Source organism: Sinocyclocheilus anshuiensis, unplaced genomic scaffold, assembly GCF_001515605.1.
Source record: "Sinocyclocheilus anshuiensis isolate Anshui unplaced genomic scaffold, SAMN03320099.WGS_v1.1 scaffold478, whole genome shotgun sequence".
Lineage (NCBI taxonomy): Eukaryota > Metazoa > Chordata > Actinopteri > Cypriniformes > Cyprinidae > Sinocyclocheilus > Sinocyclocheilus anshuiensis.
In genome coordinates this window covers 1,534,340-1,552,871 of record NW_015542376.1, presented here as the reverse complement: position 1 = coordinate 1,552,871, position 18,532 = coordinate 1,534,340, and the positions used below count along the sequence as shown (strand labels likewise).

General features: G+C 36.5%; 1 protein-coding gene across 1 annotated transcript in view; it reads left to right on the top strand.

Moving 5' to 3' along the window:
- Positions 1–16,765, top strand: part of LOC107692300 (netrin receptor UNC5D-like) — a 231,266-nt gene extending 214,501 nt beyond the window's left edge. Inside the window, exons 13-18 of the mRNA XM_016491285.1 lie at positions 2,601–2,772; positions 6,617–6,844; positions 9,518–9,667; positions 10,635–10,799; positions 13,005–13,183; positions 15,319–16,765. Of these exons, the coding sequence (XP_016346771.1) occupies positions 2,601–2,772; positions 6,617–6,844; positions 9,518–9,667; positions 10,635–10,799; positions 13,005–13,183; positions 15,319–15,559 (1,135 nt within the window). The 3' untranslated portion in view covers positions 15,560–16,765. The remainder of the gene's footprint in view (positions 1–2,600; positions 2,773–6,616; positions 6,845–9,517; positions 9,668–10,634; positions 10,800–13,004; positions 13,184–15,318) is intronic.
- Positions 16,766–18,532: the final 1,767 nt, after the last annotated feature.

The window sequence follows — 18,532 nt, the reverse complement described above, 5'->3', positions numbered from 1 at the left end:
ATGCAAAATCCAAGTGTGTTTTCATGTGTCTTCACTGAGGAGAAAATTGAGTCTGGCCACTCCGACATAAAGCCCAGATCAGTGGAGTGTTGCAGTGATATTTGTCCTTCTCTAGATTTCTCTCATCTGCATATATGATCATGGAGTTCAACTAGAGTGACCATCATGTTCTTGGTCACCACTCTAACCAAGACCCTTCTCCATCAATTGCTCAGTTTGGCCAGGAGGCCAGCTCTAGGAAGAGTTCTGGTTGTTTCAAACTTCTTCCATTAAGGGTAACAGAGACTACATGCTTCTGTGACCCTTCAAAGAAGCAGATTTTTTTTATTCTGAACTCTTCCCCAGATGTGTAGCTTGACACAAACCTGTTTCTGAGCTCTACAGGCAGTTATTTTGACCTCAGGGCTTGGTTTTTGCTCTGATATGCATTATCAGCTGTTAGATATTTTAATAAGATGTGTGTGCCTTTCCAAATCATACCCATTCAATTGATTTTGCCACAGGTTAACTTCACTCGAAGTGTAGTAACATCTACAAGCAATATGAATGCTCCTGAGCTAAATTTCAACTGTCCCAGATAATACTTATGCAATGGAATCATTTAAGTTTTTTATTTTTAATAAATTTGCAAAGATGTTAAAAACCTGTTTTTGGCTTTACCATTATGGTGTATGGAGTGTAGATTGATGTGGGGAAAAAAGTAATTTAAAGCAGTTTAGCATAAGGCAGCAACTTAATAAAATGTGAAAAAAAATGAAGGGGTATGAATATTTTCGCAAGGCACTGTAAACATGCGATTTATTTACCAGCTGTTTACCTTCACAGACATAACCAACTGTTTTTGTAACTCATGTGTGTTTTTAACGTAAACTTGTGTGTGAATGAGAACTTAGTTTAGTACTCGCATGCGGTGAAAGCTGCTTTCTGTCCATGCATGTGCTTCGGATGTGTGCACTCAGAAATCCGTACATAAGAAGTTTAAACTAATATGGTTTAAAACGCATGATTTCAGCGCTACAAACATGATAATCAGAGCAAAAACAGATGTTTTTTCAGCAGGTACGAGCTGCAATGGCGCAGCTCTATTCTGTTAAAGGTGGCGGGGAGCAGCAGCTCATTTGCATTTAAAGAGACAGGCACGAAAAACAGTGCGTTTCTGCTTCCACTCAAAACAGGTATTTTCAAAATGATATAATAAATTATCTGTGGGGTATTTTGAGCTGAAACTTCACAGAGACATTCTGGGGAAACCAGAGACTTATATTACATATTGTAAAAAAGGGGCATAATATGTTTCCTTTAATAGTGGACAGCAAGTTTTCAAGTTTCAATTTTAGTAAAATAAAACCGAATTCATTAATAGATTCACTGCTTTACTGCACACTGTTATTAAGGGGTTAAATAAATTCTAAAGGCCCAAACCAAGACCGGTAACTATAGCAATAATTATATTAATGTCCACACCAATGGTGTCCAAAAACAATTACATTCTGTTTATTATAAGCATGTGCTGCAGTTTTGTCGTCTGCCACTTTAAATGCTCAAGCTATTTAAAATTCAGGTGGATTCTGATTGGCTGTCAATGTTTGTTATCGTTAAAAAATCGTGATATGATATCAACAATATGATTGCTCTGTGTCATTAGTTGTGGTGTGGATTTATCATTAAAACTTTGTAGGTATTGTTATCATTATAGTTTTTCTGTTGCTGCCCTCCAGTTTCTTCTTTTTTCTATTAGATCTGTGTGTTTGGGAAGTTGATAAAAGTTGAAGTAAATGCAGTTTTAGGGAGATTATCCTAAAATTAAGCGTGTAGCGTTAGTTCTGGCAGGTCACGCGAGTCAAGCTTGCATCAGCTGACTCTCAGCTGATCACATCTACCTATAGGAATGCAACACCTATCACAGCATTCCTATATAAGCTCTATTCTGTATTATTCAGTAGCTTTTTTGCTTGCTCAGGAGCAAATTACCCTCCTCCATCCCCAACTCCTCCTTTCGCACAGTCAGGACCTGGCTTTCCGATATTCCTTGTTGAATCAGACTCCTTTATCTTGAATAATGTTACACTTAAATATCATTAAGTACATTAATGATATCTGCTTTGTTCTGTTCTGTTTACCCTATAGGGGGGTTATTATTGCTGCTCTCCCTGCTCATTCATGACAGGCTGCATGAATGGACAGGGAGTTTTTGCCCATATGCTAAGTGTCTATCATTTTGACGATAGTGGTCCTGAAAGAAATATGGTATAATGTTCTTGCTAGGTCACTTAAAAGGTACTCAGAGAGGACACAATCAGTTTTTTTTTTTCCTTTTCCACATCTTTAAATAAATGTCACAATTGATTCCAGCCCACAATTGTGTGTGTGTGTGTTTTCACCTGATGTCTAATGCCAATTAAGTAGAATCAGAAGTATTACTTTTTACATTTATTAATTTAGCAGATGCTTTTATCCAAAGTCACTTACAAATGAGAAAAAACAGCGGTTAATCATCAGGAACTAAAAGTATTAGCAGCGCCGCAATACTAATAATCTTTTTGTTGTTGTTGTTTTGAAATAATATAATCTAATCTCTCTTTCTGTCTCTTTATCTTCAGTGCTTTGTCTGATAAAGGTCAGGAGATACTTTTGAGTCCAGAAGTAACGTACGGCCCTCCTGGCCTGACCCTTTCCTGTCCTGTTGCCTTGACAATAGCCCACTGTGCGGATGTGAGTTCAGAAGACTGGAATATCAAGCTTAAGAGACAAACCCAGGACAACAGCTGGGAGGTAAGAGAAATCTGACATAAGAATAGTATCTTTAACCATTGAAGTTAGTCTTTAACTAGAATACATAGGGAAGAAATTCCTTGCCGTGAAGGAGTGTAAAGTCTGAATCATGTAGTTTAATGGGAAACCGCAGTGTGCTGGTAATTATAAAGTGTCATTCTGAAGTAAAAATGGTGAAGGTTAATATCTGACAGAATCAATAGACAAGTAGGCCAATGTTCCTACATCGCCGAGTCACATTGAGTGCACTTTAAAGGAGCAACTGTCTGTGCTTCTCTTATTAACACCGTCCTTTCTCTTTGATATTTTGCTGTTCTTTATAAAAGTGGGATTCGTACTGCACTTACATGTTGAAAGAACTTCATCAAAGTTGAGTTGGAGCTCACTGACGCAAACTGACCCTGGGGAAACCATCTCTGTTTGTGTTTGGGTAGCTGCGAGCGCCTGAGTTTGCGACCTGACATTTATATAGCAGACTATAATCAAACGCAGACACTCTAATTCAAAGACACATCACAATACCAATCGACTCCTTCTCTTTCCATGCAAGTGAGTCATTTTGATGCCATGTTAAAGACTCTGAGACCTCTGAAATAATGAGCTTTTTTCTTGCCGGCATAATGCCAGAGCAAGTGAGAGGCAGGCTGAGAGTAATGTCCCCACAGAATTGAGAATAACACCTTTTTTGTGCATTTTTACTGTGTGTGAGAGAGACGGAACGCACACTTTAATGTGCACCCACTGATTTGTGGGTAATAGACAATGCTTTCTGTGCAATGGCGTGTTTAGACGTGAAATATCAAGCCTTCCGCCGTCGCAAATGGTTCGGGTCGCTCCGGGGGGCAAAGTTATGCTTAGCTTCAGCTATATTCAGACATTAACATGGAGACCCTGGACTCCGAGTTCCTGCTGGCCGCTACACACCCACTGTTCCTAACATTCAAATACCAGATGCATATAATAATAATCAAGCTGTGCTTCCATCTGCAGAGCTATAAAAAAAAGAGAAGCATAATTTTAGCTAAAGATCGTCACCTTTTTCTAACGTGTGTATATTCTTTTATGCTGACTGGGGATTTTATAAAGTGAAGCGGTCTGTGAAAAGCCTCAGGGTTGCCAAAAGTAAGTAGCTGTCAGTGCTTATGACAACGAGGCCTAGTTACTTTGCATTATAAGCAACTGAACCGTGTTCTAGAAAAGAAAAACAGTCGATCAGCATGGAAGCTGCTCTTGAATGTGGAGCTAAGTTATCTCTTAATAATGCTTGTACTATAAACATTACAGCATATCGTATATAATTTATTGTAAATTGTGAATGTTTTAGTTGAATGTAAAAAATATGTTTCTTTTACTCTTGGTTGGAATGCTTTTTTGTTACTGATGTTGCAGTTAAGTGAAGGTAATGGGAAGCTATAACGCCACTCATGAATTTGACAGTTATGGTTGTTTTCAAGATGAGGGAAAGCAATTCAAAAACAGTAATTCTAGCACTGATCGTAATCAAATGTTCAAAAACATTCAATTAACAAATAAATGACATAACGGTTAGACGGTTTTCACACACACACACACACAAAACTTCACAAAAAAGCCAAAGGAGGTTTAATTTTAGTTTAGTTTGTATATTTATTTATTTATTTGTTATTTATATTTATATTTTTATAGAAGTTTTTTCATGATTACATCCATAATATTTTACCATTTATTAAATTAAAATTTAATAAAATAAATTAATATTAATTAATATTAAAAAATTAATATTAATAAATTAATATTAATTAAAGATAATACTAAATTAGATATTAAATAATAAAATATTTTTTTAAATATTTAATTATTTAAAAGCATAAGCGTTGTTCAGGGCAAGGACCCCTTATGCGATAGAGACATGGATCAGGGACCCCCAATACAAGCAGAGCTATATTTTAAGCATATAGCCTTCGTATTATGATTAAAAATAAATTATATTATGTTTATATGTATATATTATATTAGATTTTGTTAAGATAAATCTGAACTTTGCACATTATTGTTGTTGCACATGCATAAAATTTAGATCATGATGCATCATAACAACATGTTGAGATAAAAATCCCAATTCATTAGTTGTTTGAAGTTGTTGTAAAATATTTTAATGGATTTGCAGAGTTATACATTTTAATTTTAATAGTCACACTTACATTTACCAGAACTTTAGCTACAAGCTTATTAAAAATTTATATTTTAATTTTACTGTCAGAGAGACAAATATTTACTTGAACTTTAGCTTCAAGTTTACTAAAACATTTTAATTTTACTGTGAGATGGACAGTTAAGAATCGCTTCACTGGGTATCTGAAATTAGGGTTTTCTAATCTAATAAAGTGCAGATGTAATGTGTAAGCAGCGGGTCCACCATGTACAGTGAGACGTTTAAGATTATTTACAAGGTATTACTTTTACCAATAATTGGAATGGAATTTAAAAAAATATATTGATACGAATATTTTTTCTAGTAATCTGCATTTACATTGTATCTATTTTGACATGCCATAATTTTGTCCCATGCTAGTATCACTGCAGCTTCAGAGTGAATCACTCTGATAATTTATATGTAGAAGCCACTTCCGATACTTTCCAGCATGTAACCGTCAGTTCTCTTAGCAGCATGAAAAACAATACCCTTATTCAACGGATTATAGCTATATAGCCTCGAAAGTGCGAAAGACTGCTCACTTTACAATCACTAAAAAGCTGTCACTCATCTCAGTTCGCGATCTCACTATGTTCCATTAAAATCAATAAGGCTGTCTACACTGCATAATGAATCTCTTACTTACATCTTGTCATTGTTTGTAAATAAGAGTGGATTTGTGAGAGCAAACATAACTTTGCACTGAACAAAAACTCGCAGTGACCTGTTAAGCACCTCTGATTGGCCATTGCGTTCAAGAGATCAACAAACCTGTCTGTGATTGGCTACATTTTTCACTGCTGTAAAAACATGCGGTAAACAGGAACATCTCACGTTCTCCAGAGCTCAAACTCAAAAACGCAATGAAGCGTTTGCTAAATCTGTTTCGCCAATAATATTATATCATTACAGAATCAACTGAGGGTGCTGTTGCTTTCATTTCAGGGTGCTTATATTTAAAATAGACTTTGTGATGCATTAATTTTAACAACAAATTATTTGTGATCAAACATTAATTGGCTCTGCGGACTCCCTAGGGGTTGTGGACCCCCGGTTGAAGACCCTTGATTTAAAATTTTATTTTTTATGTCAAAGGTAGTAAATTTCATGATTTTTGCTATGTTTATTACTTTTTTAAAACTGGAAAAATTGTCTACTCACTCGCACTAAACTCACTGTCATGCAGAGACAGTCAAAATTTAAACAGTTAAATAGTTAAAAATGTATACAGCTTTTGATAGAATTATGTAGATTGCATTCTTTTGCCATCTGAAAGTGAATGACATAGTAGTCCTCAACGCACCTAAAGGACCCAGATCAACTTTCAAAACGGTTTATGGTGATTTGTCTACTGAAAGTTTTTTTTTTTCCTTGAAGACTTTCGTCAACTGAACAATCTGTATTTTTTTTAAACAACAGTACAATCCATTGAACCCACTGAAATTATTTCCCTAACAACCTCATTTTTATTCCTGTCAAAAAATTAAAAATGGCACTACCTTGTCTAAGGTCTGGTCTGACTAAGGTCTGTTGCCATCTGAAAGAGATTGACATCATTAATCACCGCATTTGTCCCTAGTAGTAAACACTAATGTAATCGCAATCAATATTATGTAAAACTTTAACATATGACACAGTTGGACTTTGACTGTGTTTGTGTGTTTCTGACAGGAGGTCATGACTGTGGAAGAGGAGAGCACCGCTTGTTACTGCCTGTTGGACAGTCAGTGCTGCCACCTACTGGTGGAGAGGCCAGGGTGTTACGCTTTAGTGGGAGAGGCCCTCACACAGGAGGCAGGGAAGAGACTCAGACTGGCTGCGTTTGGAAACATGGAGTCCAACTTCCTCAAATATAGCATTCGAGTGTACTGCGTCAATGATACACCCCATGCCTTTCAGGTGTGTAAAGACTTTGTTAGTGCCTGTTATTGCTCACCACATGTGTTTCGGATGCTGATGCACTAGTGAAGAAGCAACTGGTTCATTCAAACCAATTCATGCTGGTCCTAACTGGTCTTTCCACAGGTTGCGTTTTCATCTTTCACAGGCTTTGTAGGTATCTTAAATGTCATGATGCATATCCCCTTCACACTGCATAAGGCATTAGATGGAAATCCACGGCTTATGGGACATTTGCATTCATGGGGCAGCATGTTATGGCTAGCCGTCATGCCCTGTGGGTACTCTGGTTTTACGCGCCACTGAAAGTCAGCTGGACCAATCTTTCTCTCTCTCATACACACACACACATCTCCAGCTAACTGATAGAATAGCTTCTTAATTTACAAAGACACAGTGAGCCACTCTTGCTTCACGCGTTCATTATGTGACTGAATATTTTCTGCACGCTAATTAAAAGTGATTTACATTCTGTAATGTCTAGTTGAATGGACATAGCTTTAGAGAAGTCTTTGTTCTGCACACACACGGATCTTACAATCTCTTCACGTTATTAAGAAAGCATAATATGTCATCTATATTTAATGTTTCACATGGATCTTTTCTTCTCGGTTACGGAGATGTGGAGATTACTTTGTGTTGCATTGAAGCCTCAAGACATACACAAACTAGATTACTGGCTCTACTTTTCTCTCCAAACACACACATACACACAAAGTACTGATGTCTGGAGTGTGTTTGAACTCGAGCTAAATTAATAAACTTTAATATATGTAGGATATTATTATGCTTTCAGAAAGGTACCAGGATTTAAAGTTTTACAGTTTAGATGTCACAAGCCCTGTGTTAGAGGCAGTAAAACTACAAGGTGCTTCCTTCTACAAATGTAGAGTTTTCAGTTAACAGTTGTGTACCATAGAGAATCATTGTAACAGGGTTGACATTTTAAGATGTTAAATGTAACAAAACATAAAATAAAGTGATAAAAAGGAAACTCTAACTTGAATAGTTATCTACCTGAAAGCATGATGATGTTGTTGTTATTATTAGGGTTTTTTGTTTTGCTCTTATGCAGTAATTCATCGTGGTAACAGGGTAGACAACCTGGGAACACTCAAATATTTTCTAATAATCCTGCCAAATAAAATATACAAAAAAAATATAGATATAAAATAAAGAAAATATGTTAGCTTTTGCCTCTGTGCTGCATATTTTGCTTTCATTAAAATTTGCATATTTAATAATATTGCAAGGAAGCAATGGACAGAAAACCTGAGGACAGGCCAAAATTTCGTGATGAATTTAAAAAAGTCACCAAGCTCACCAAGGCTGCATTTATTTACTCAAAAATATGTTAAAAACTTTAGTATTCTGAAATATTATTCTGATTTAAAATAACAGTTTTTCTCCATAATGTTTTAAATATTTTTGATAGATTTATTTATTCGTTTTGAACAATAGAAAATTCAAAAGAACAGAATTTATTTGAAATAGAAATCTTTTGTAAGTGTAAAAGTCTTTACTGTCACTTTTGATCAATTAATGCCTCCTTTCTCAATAAATGTTTTTTATTATTTTTATTTTTTTTTACGGTTGGGTATGCAGGGGATGCCAATGTATCTTGTAGAATGGCCTGAATAAAGTCTCAATAAAAATGCAAACCTGAGGGTGAAGAGTACAGACGATACAATAAGCTCAATATAAAAACAATAGGAGTCAATGGAAAGTCTCCACCACAGAAAAAACTGTGTGTGTGTGTGTGTGTGTGTGTGTGTGAGACAGATCTCAGTTCTGTGAAGTCTTCTTCCCAAAAAGGACACACTCACGAGTGAATGGTCAAAGATTGTATTTCTCCACACCAAAGCACTCTTCCACTTTGTTTATCCAGCTGTTCACCCGCCGTTTTTTCTTCTTTTGTACTCTTTGTTGTCAGCATTGTTTGCTTTTCACAAAACAGCAAATGAATTCCTCCCTGGAAACCGAATGAATTCAGGCCAGGATCGATCAGCAGCCATCACAGCGAGAGACTATTTTCCTGTCTTTTGTGACCGAGAGAGAGAGACCTAATGCTTTTAATGCTACTGTGCCATTGTCAACAATTCCCACAGAACAGATGCAAAGAGCACAAAATCACTCGTGCCTTTCATCAATGCCGATTCTATCCATCCAGTGTCTCTCGCTGCTGTTCTGTATGCCATTTTGTGTGCATGTTGCATTTGTGCACATGGGAAAGGTAGACAACGTTTTTTTATGTTCGACCGAGATGGTAATTGAAGGCATTGTACCTTTAGATTTATTAGTTGTTGTGTTGCCAGATTTTGTTTTGTTTGTTTTTTTTATATTAAGTCCAGGGTGTTATTATAATTCCATTCTTGTAGATAAAAAATGCAATGCAGGCATTTCTTCGACCTGTTTGTTGGTCTAGGGGTTGGAAACGTCAGCCTTGCATTGAAGTTTTTAATCACTTTCCACTTCATCTTCTCAGGTTATGAAGATTAAAGGTGCCGCCATACCCAGGAAATAGCTGTTGTGTAGCGTGGGAGGGCTGTTTTTTTCAGCTGAATAATTTAAACATGAGTAATCAGTTGAGTTCTGTTCCTGGTGTAGGGTATTGTATGTGTCAAGATGTGTTTATGCATGAGCGTTTATATCTGTATTTACTCTTCCTCGCAGGAGGTGGTCTCCGTGGAACGGGGTCGAGGAGGGCGCCTCCTGGAGGAACCTAAAACCCTGCTCTTCAGAGCGAACTCTTTTAGCCTGCAGGTCTCCATCCAGGACATCCCCCAGTTCCTTTGGAGCATCAAACCTTTCACCACCTGCCAGGTGGTGTCCTCATGAATATGGATGCAGGCTTCGTATGAATATGCATGAGATTTGTTAATATGCAGATGAGGTTGAATATTAATGAGATGTCAAATTCCGGTGTTCATTTGACTGGTCGTATGAATATTAATACGGCTCTGTTTAAGGTAGTTTAGCCAGAGGCCGTGGTCGGAATCCGGTGTCTTTTTTCCTGGAGATAAGGATGTTTTTTCCACCTGTATGGTTTTACAGGAAAGTGTCAATCAAATTGATGTTTTAAGGAATGATTTTAATGGACAAATTGCACAAATGTGTGATATATTACTCTTGGTTTTCAAATCCCCCAACCCTAAGTATTATAACTTTGGCACGTGATACTCAAATCAAGCATCTTGTTGAAAAAAAAGCTATGCTCAGATGCTTTTCAAAACAATTTTCGCTTGCCAAACAATCAAAAAATCCCTTAGACTTACAGTGAAAATGGGACCCAGATCATATTTAATGCCCTACATAGAGCTTATTTTGACTTGGGCCATAACAGCATCCTAGCAACCGCATATCAATGCTCTGGGAACCATCCAGAACACGTTAGTATCACAGTGTCAGGTTTAGCATGGACAAGCAGCACTCTCTTATCTGTTGTTCTATTTGCTTCTATTTTAGTATTTGTATTATTTTGTCAAGTTGTTTCTGTTTTTGGATGACACATTCTCAAGAGTGTTTTTCTCAGTGCTGTTTACCCACCATTCCTTTCTTCGTACAGCTTTATGACCGCAGGCACATTTTTATCCAAATCATACCCATAGCAAGCCCTGTTTTGTCATACTAGGCTGTGTTCTGGCAGGGCCGTCAGTGACATGACACTAAGAAAATTTGCTTCAGCGGCTCCAACAGCAGAATAACAAAAAGGAGGAGAGGAGGCACATATACTTCCTATCGATTCCTGCTAAAACATATTCACTCTTTCCTCCTTCTTCTTTTGGTGCAGGAATTCTCCTTCTCTCAGGTGTGGTGCAGTAGCCAGTCTCCTCTGCAGTGTGCCTTTTCTCTGGAGCGCTACAGTCCAGCAGCCAATCAGCTCTCCTGTAAGATCAGTGTTCGGCAGGTCAAAGGTCATGAGCAGATCCTACAGGTCTACACCACCATTGCTGAGGTATGAAAGATAAAAACTTACATAATAAATACACACAAAATATTGAAATATTTCACAGTGCAACAGAATAAGATATCTTATTGTGTTTGGAATATTGATGGTCTATTTGTTTTTAATATAGTGGACCTCTGAGATTTTCAGAGTGGGTGAAACCTAAAAAAATTACGAATTAATCACACATTTTTCTGTAATTAATCACAATTAATCACATATTAATATAATATATTTATAATGTCAATTTCCACATCTCCAAATAAATGTAGAAACAACATAAACATTGTATATTTTAAATATGTGTTTAATGGCATCTTTTTACTAAGTAGTCTATTATTAATGAAGGCCAGTATCATTGATACCAATACTGCTACTGATGACTCTATTAAATGCATTTACCCTCAATTTATGCCATTAATTATAGCCATTCAACATTACAGTATAATTAAAAAACATTATTTTTAACATTTAATAGGATTTGAAAAATATAACAACTTTTCATTTAAGTGAACTGAAAACAATCTTCACATAAACTTTAAATTGAAGCCTATGCATAAACTATAAACTGAATATAGATTAATCTTTATTCAAGCTACAAAAGTTCATCAGCAAAGAGCAGTGAGTGATTTCTTTTTTTCTTTTGTTCTTTGATTTACATCAATGAGACTGCAGCAGGTTTCACTTTAAAAGCAACGCTGTCTCTTTAAATCCTGATGTACATGGTACACCTTGTGTCATATCCTCCGGGTTTGAGTGCAGTGATTGAACAGCATTATATTGTAGAATAATTTGGAGATTAATCATAATAAACACAGCACATTAATAAAAACAACATTAAAATTTAAATTCAAAAGGTATTCAAAATATGTAAGGGATAATGTACACTCTGAAGTGGGTTATTCTGCGATAACAACCAGCTGGATGTACATTATCCCACTTATTACATGGCTACTTGCCACATAAGTAAATAATTAGACACAAAATATTGATTTGAGTTGAAATATTTGAACGCAAAGCTTCCGTGAACACAGCAGTTGCGAGCAAGTGGCAAATTCAAACTAGATGGACATTTAGGGGATACGGTGCTGTCATACCACTTATTACACAACATTTCACCACATAAATAATTATGGCAATAAAAGAATTAAGACTTCTTAAATCTTACCAGTTTGTTAGTTATCTTATAATCCATTACAGCATACAAAACAATCGTAGCAAAATGGCAGCAGCTGCTTTTGTATGAAACGAGAGAGCGAGTCCGCGATACCAGGATGACATAATTAAATAATTGTACACAATTTTGAATCGAGTTTTAATATTTTATTAGCTAAACAAACGCAAAGCTTTCACCAAGAAAAAACTGTTCCTGGCAGTGTAGCGTCAACTTCAGTTACCCGGATGATCCTGTGTTGTTAGTTTTTACCGGTTGTTATCGAGGGGTAACATACCTCGGAATGTCGCGACTGACAAATCAGAATCAAGTATTCCACAGAGCTGTGTAATATATATATATATATATATATATATTCTGAGTATTCTCATTTATCTCATGACTGTGGTGATACCGACAACGCTGACAATCACCTTGCTACATGGTAGGGTATCATGTAAGGCTAAATAGATAGAGAAATAGAAATATGGATGTTTATTTTCAAATTCAACAAAGTTAGATTGATTTTTGTTTTGTCAAAATGCTGCAGCCCATCAACAATAATGCAGACGGAAATTCTTTTACACTACTAATCGAACCCGGAAGTGATGACACGCGGACTGTGAAAAAGGTCTTTTAAGCTGTCTTTTGCGTCTTATTGTGCTTGATAGCATGTTCATATATTCTACTGTAACGCTAGCCAAAGAATGCCAGGGGGAAAAAATGGATGCTGCGTTAAAAATTTTTTAAAGTGTTAAACCGAAAAACATTAAACTCACAGTTAACTTTCATTTTGACAGCTCTAATTATAATACAAATATCATATTTATAATCAATTAAAAATGAAATAAATTTAATATCACTGAAGTCTGTGTGTTGATCCATTGATATTATTGGTGTCTTTGACAAAAGTGGTCCTGGAAAACTGGATTTTGAAAACAAAAACTGGATAAACTCCCAACATTTTTTATTGAATCGAAATGTGCATTTCCCAATTGTTTTATCCCAAATTAACCCCTCTGTGAACTCTAATATGCCACTGCAATACTTCTTTCCTCCAGAGTGAAAAAGATACAGTGCCATTCTTCACACAATCAGACTGTACCATCACCTCCCAAACGGGATCCAGGGCCTTCAAAATCCCCCTGTCCATTCGCCAGCGAATCTGCGCCACCTTCGACACAGCGAATGCCAAGGGCAAAGACTGGCAGCTCTTAGCGCAGAAACTGCATATAGACAGGTGAGAAAATTATGCAAAATCACACAGCAGACAAACATGGACATGCTTTGTCCATAAGCAAGCATACAGACGGTGACATACATGCTCAAATACACACAAAACTGGGCCTCAACATATGGAATCCCACACGTCTAATTTGCTCCATATTCTTCCAGCACATGGTCACATTAACCTTCGGCAGAGCCATAGGCAGTAGCTATGGGACGGTAATGAGATCGAACTCATGCTTCCTGCAACCGTCAGTTCCAGGAAAACGTACCTCACATCTATGACAATACACTGATAAAGATATAAACACCCTTAAAATGACAGTTCACCCTAAAATGCAAATTCTGTCATTATTTGCTCACCCTCATGCCATTTATATCTATATCTATTCATATAGATATATATGTGCTACGTTTCTCTTTTAAAGAAATTTCTTGATTTCTTGAGCATCAGATCAGCTTATTAGAATTTTGAGTTCCACAAAAGAAATAACAATAGTTTGGAAGTAAATGATTTTTGGAAGTGAATTGACTTTTCATTATTGAGTGAACTCTCCCTTACCAAACAGTTTTGATTTCATTCATGTGTAACATGAATGTGTTTGAACATTCATTCAGATCTTTTTGTTATTAAACTACTTTGTCTGCTCTTTCTCTTTATTCCCGCTCAAAAACATCCTTGGTCTTCTACTCAGCTAGCAATTTTTAACAACAGTTTAATTCACTAGCTGCCTGTTTTCATTTTTCTTCCATTTCCCATGATGATTTTAAAAACGCTTAACAAAAACAGACCCTCCGATCAAAATGTCCAAGAGGTCTTGAGTTTAAAATCTGTCGCATGTTTATTCGCTTCACTGCAGCGGAGGATAAATAAAACTTTCTTTCATGATGTGGCTTTACTTTTGTAATATTTTCACCAGGGATAAACGACAGAGTTGTTTTTTGAAACGAGGCTGGGAGAGTCGGACAGAAGGATTTAGGGGAATTTTCTAGCTGGTCAGAGCCCCAGGCAGTGTGTAATGAGAATGTCTCCTCCTTGTTAAGCGGATTTATGCAATTACCTTCTGAGGATGTGCAAGCTCGTCTAAACGGCGCAGAGGGCAATTACTCAGAGAGCTGTGGCGCAGGAGTTGGTGTAGCACAACACTGACCCCTGCTTTAGTCTGAATACCCACAGAAAATCTACCCCATCAGTGCTGCGGTATATCGTTGATGGACTGGGTGATGGTGAGGTAAAATATCCTGCTGAAAAGACCAGCATGACATGTTTTGTGATCTCACCAGGCTGTTTAACTAGCAACATCATGCTGGTCGGTCACCAGTTTTATCCGTGCAGACTATCATAACCAGCTTGGAAATTGATTATGGTTATTTTTTAAAGCTGTTTTTAACTCATTGGCTGCTGTGACTCTTTGTTTTCTAAAATAATATTGGGAGGTCAGCACAAGGCCAACAGGAAGTTCTCCTGCAATAGATGAAACCCAGCTGCATTCAAATGTGCGGGCAGAAGATGAGCTATGTCTGCTGCTTTAAGACACACACCTGCAGAACTGTGATTTCCGCTTCTGTGATTCAATTATGTCTCAAAGATGGGTTGATTTTCTTCCAGCAAAACTTATTTAATATCCTTCTCGCTTTTATAAACTAATTTAACCATTTTGATATGTTGTTGGGGCATACAGGCATTACAGGATAACATTATTAATTTGAAAGTTATGCAGACCGAGAATCCTTGCAATAGAGTATAATAATTCAGTGTCTCGGCGGAATAATATGAATTTATATAACCAAACTTGTGGGTTAGCTCAATAAGACTTGTAAATAAAAACATACAAAAATATAAACACTGTGCTTATTCACAGATTTAAAACTTTTTGGTAACTCAACAGCTATTTATACAGCATTTATCTATCTATGTTAATGTTTTTATAATTATAAATATCATATTTATAAATATCATATTTTTAAGTGTACTGATCAAATGCTAATTCGTAATATATTAACTTTTGTTCATTTAAACTTGTATTAACATTTGTTCCTGCTCTCTTTGCAGAGAGACCTTGTTTAGTTGTTTTTTATTCAGTTTCATTTAGTACTGTTCAGACTGTGCTGTTAATCCAAGTTTGTCCCTCTTTTTTCCCCATACAGGAACCTGGGTTATTTTGCACGCCAGACGAGCCCATCCGCTGTCATTCTGAGTTTATGGGAAGCTCAGCATCAGGAGCGGGGTGATCTGGACTCTTTGGCCAGCGCTCTAGAGGAAATCGGCAAAGTTCAGTCCAAACACTCCACCAGCGTGGACTCTCTGGACTGCATCAGCAAAACCATCCCCTCCAGCGACTCCACCATGAACCGCAGCAGTGAGGAGCTCGACGCAAACCACACCTAAGAACAGTTTCATTGGAGATGAAGACTAAAACACTGTCCTTATCGGAGATAAGAGGGTACGACAAAGGGAGAGAGGAGGCAGAACTTTAAGAGGTTGCAAAGCCCTGCAAATAGTTGCTCCTCCCTTTCCTTGACTGATAAAAACAGGGTGTTAAAGATAGGTTGTGACCAAATAGACAAGCTTCAGTGATTCACAGAAACTCTCACACACACAGTATTTCTATCAAGTACCCTTAAACGCATCAGAACAAACTGACTTATACACTAAGCCTGTCTGATGAAAATTTGCAGCTAAAGATTGTGGGTATGCTTTCGCGATCATTTGTTTCCATAAAGGCAAACTGAGAAAGTTCAACAGCCTAAATGTTGACTTGCGACCACAGACCGGGCTGCCTCGATGCTTCAGAGTGTTGAAGAATGTGTTGTTGTTTTTGTGAGACACTTTTATTTTGCATCTTTCTGTTCGAAAACCACAATGGTTGTCTGCATTTCTGAGTAACTTTCTGATGGCAAATAGATAAAAAAAAAAAAGCATCTGTATTATTTAATACTATTAAAGTCTGTTGGATAGCAACCAGTGTAAACTGAAAGATGTACTCAAAGATAACCAAAACAAAACATTGTTATACATTTACTTTTGCAGCCCATCAAAATATATAATTATTATTGTTGTTATTTTTTGTCTGAAGAAGGGAATATAAAAGAAGAAAGCAAAAGACGATAATACTAAATAATGAGAAAGTGTGATTTGAAGTAAGGAATATAATAAAAAATGTAAAGGCATACTTCACCTGAAAAAAATAGAATCTTCAAAATCATAAAAGTACTTCTTGTAACTCGTCACTATAAGTCTTCTAAAGCCATATGATAACTTTGTTAGAAACAGACTGAAATTTTCATCTTTTAGGGTCTTTTTTATGGCTTGAAATCTTCGGTCCACATCCATCGACTTGTATTATGTTAAAAAAAAATCAAAATTTGTTCTTATTCCTCAAAAGAAAGAAACTGGTAGAAATGGGATTGGAACAAAAGAGGGTGAACAAATGTTGACAGAATTGTCATTTTGGGGTAAACTGTCTCTTTAAATGTTACCAAGCTGACTGCTGATTGGTCAGAATCCTTCTCTATTAGCTGTCTCTCAAAATGACGAATGATGGACAGCTGTGTGTAAAATTCATTGGATAACCCAGTAAAAATCCATCAAACAAATTTTGACAGGAACCTCAGTTGATTTGATCTAAAACACACATTCATTCACACATTCACATAACATCCAAGGGATGATTCCCATATGTGATTTTTTTCCCCCAGTTGTTTTATCTTTCCTCTAAATACATCCAGTACCAACTTGTGACCTCATACTTACCAGATGGGATCAATGCTGACCACTGAAAAAGCATTTTAACACATCTCACCTGCTGGAAAACTACAAAATGCTGACAGGTGCACACGCATACATGCATAATAAAGCATGTATAATCAACCATGTCAGAACATAAAGCGTACAGTATCTGCCGCATCTCAGCCCAGGTAACGCACATCACTTAATCTGAGTTTGAAAGATGAGCTGTGCGAGAGTGTGTTGCTAATACTAGATTATCATACAACTGTGTGAATATGTGATGAAATAGTCTGTTGCATCAGACTATAAAAAGATATTGTGCTTTTTGACATACAAAATTATTAACAAAACCTTATATATGCCGTGTCTGAGGTACATTAGCGAGGAAATGTAAGGGAAGGGAGGAAATGAGAAGGAAATAAGGAAGAGAGATGAGAAAGTGGAGAAGACATTTGAAAAGGAAGGGAGTAAGAAAAAAGAATGACAGAAGAAATGAGAAAAGAAAAAAAGAGGAGAAGAGATTTGGAAGGGAAGAGAAGAGGACCAAAAAGAGGAAATATTGAAGTAAAGGGAAAGGAAAAGAGAAGAGGAAATATGAAAGGGGTGGAGAGGAAATGGGAAAGGGGAAAAAGAGGAACACGAAGAGGAAATGGGAAAAGAAAATGAAGAGGAAAAGGGTAAGGAAAAAAAGTGGAAAAGGAATAGAAAGGAAAAAGAAGAGGGAAAGGGAAGGAAATGGGAATGAAGAGGAAAAGGAAAAGAAAAAGGGAAAGCAAAAAGGAAAAAAAACTAGGAAAAAATGGGAAAGGGTAGAGAAGGAAGACGAAGAAGAGGGAAAGTAAAGTGGAGAGGAATTAAGAAATGAAAGTGAATGGGAGAGGAAAGGAAAAAGATGAGGAACAAGGAAAGGAAAGGACATGATACCAGTTTTAGTGACATTAATTTACATCCATATCTGAGCGTGTGTGAACAGTACAGTTACAAGAAAGAGGCTGTTATAAATGTTGCACATGTAAAATGTGTGTGAAAGAGAGAGAAACAGAAATGTTCTGATAGATTTATTTTAGGTACAGTTGTGTGTGTGATATGGTATGTTGCCTTCTGAAACACTAACCGTCGGGAAAAAAAGATGGAAAAATTCAGTTCTTTCGGGAAAAAAAAATGTGCTAGTGCCAGTTTAATTTGAATAGATTATATTTTTGCTGGCAGTGGGGGGAAAAATTTGTATTACTCCTTTATAATGTATGTATCTGCACTGATATAAAAAAAATGGTTTTATTGTTGAGATAAAATCAGTGCAAGAAGCATTCAATTGTGGACACTGAGTAACTGAATTGGCCTACTACATAGTTTCTAAAAAGAAGTATATCAGATATGTAGAAGGTAAGTGTGTGCAGGTATGCTCTTAATGGACACTTTACTATCCCTATTGCCAATGCACACAATTGGATTAATAATGTAAAATGTCCATTTTTATTTTTATGAATCACGTGTGAAAACGTCATGAAGATTCCGTAGCTTACTGTTGTTTGCTACTTTTTTTGGTTCACAGTGTTTGTTTTCAAGCCATTTTAAATTATCATAAACTGTATGCGTCTACTGCATTATTCCTAGTATTCCATTCGTGGCCTG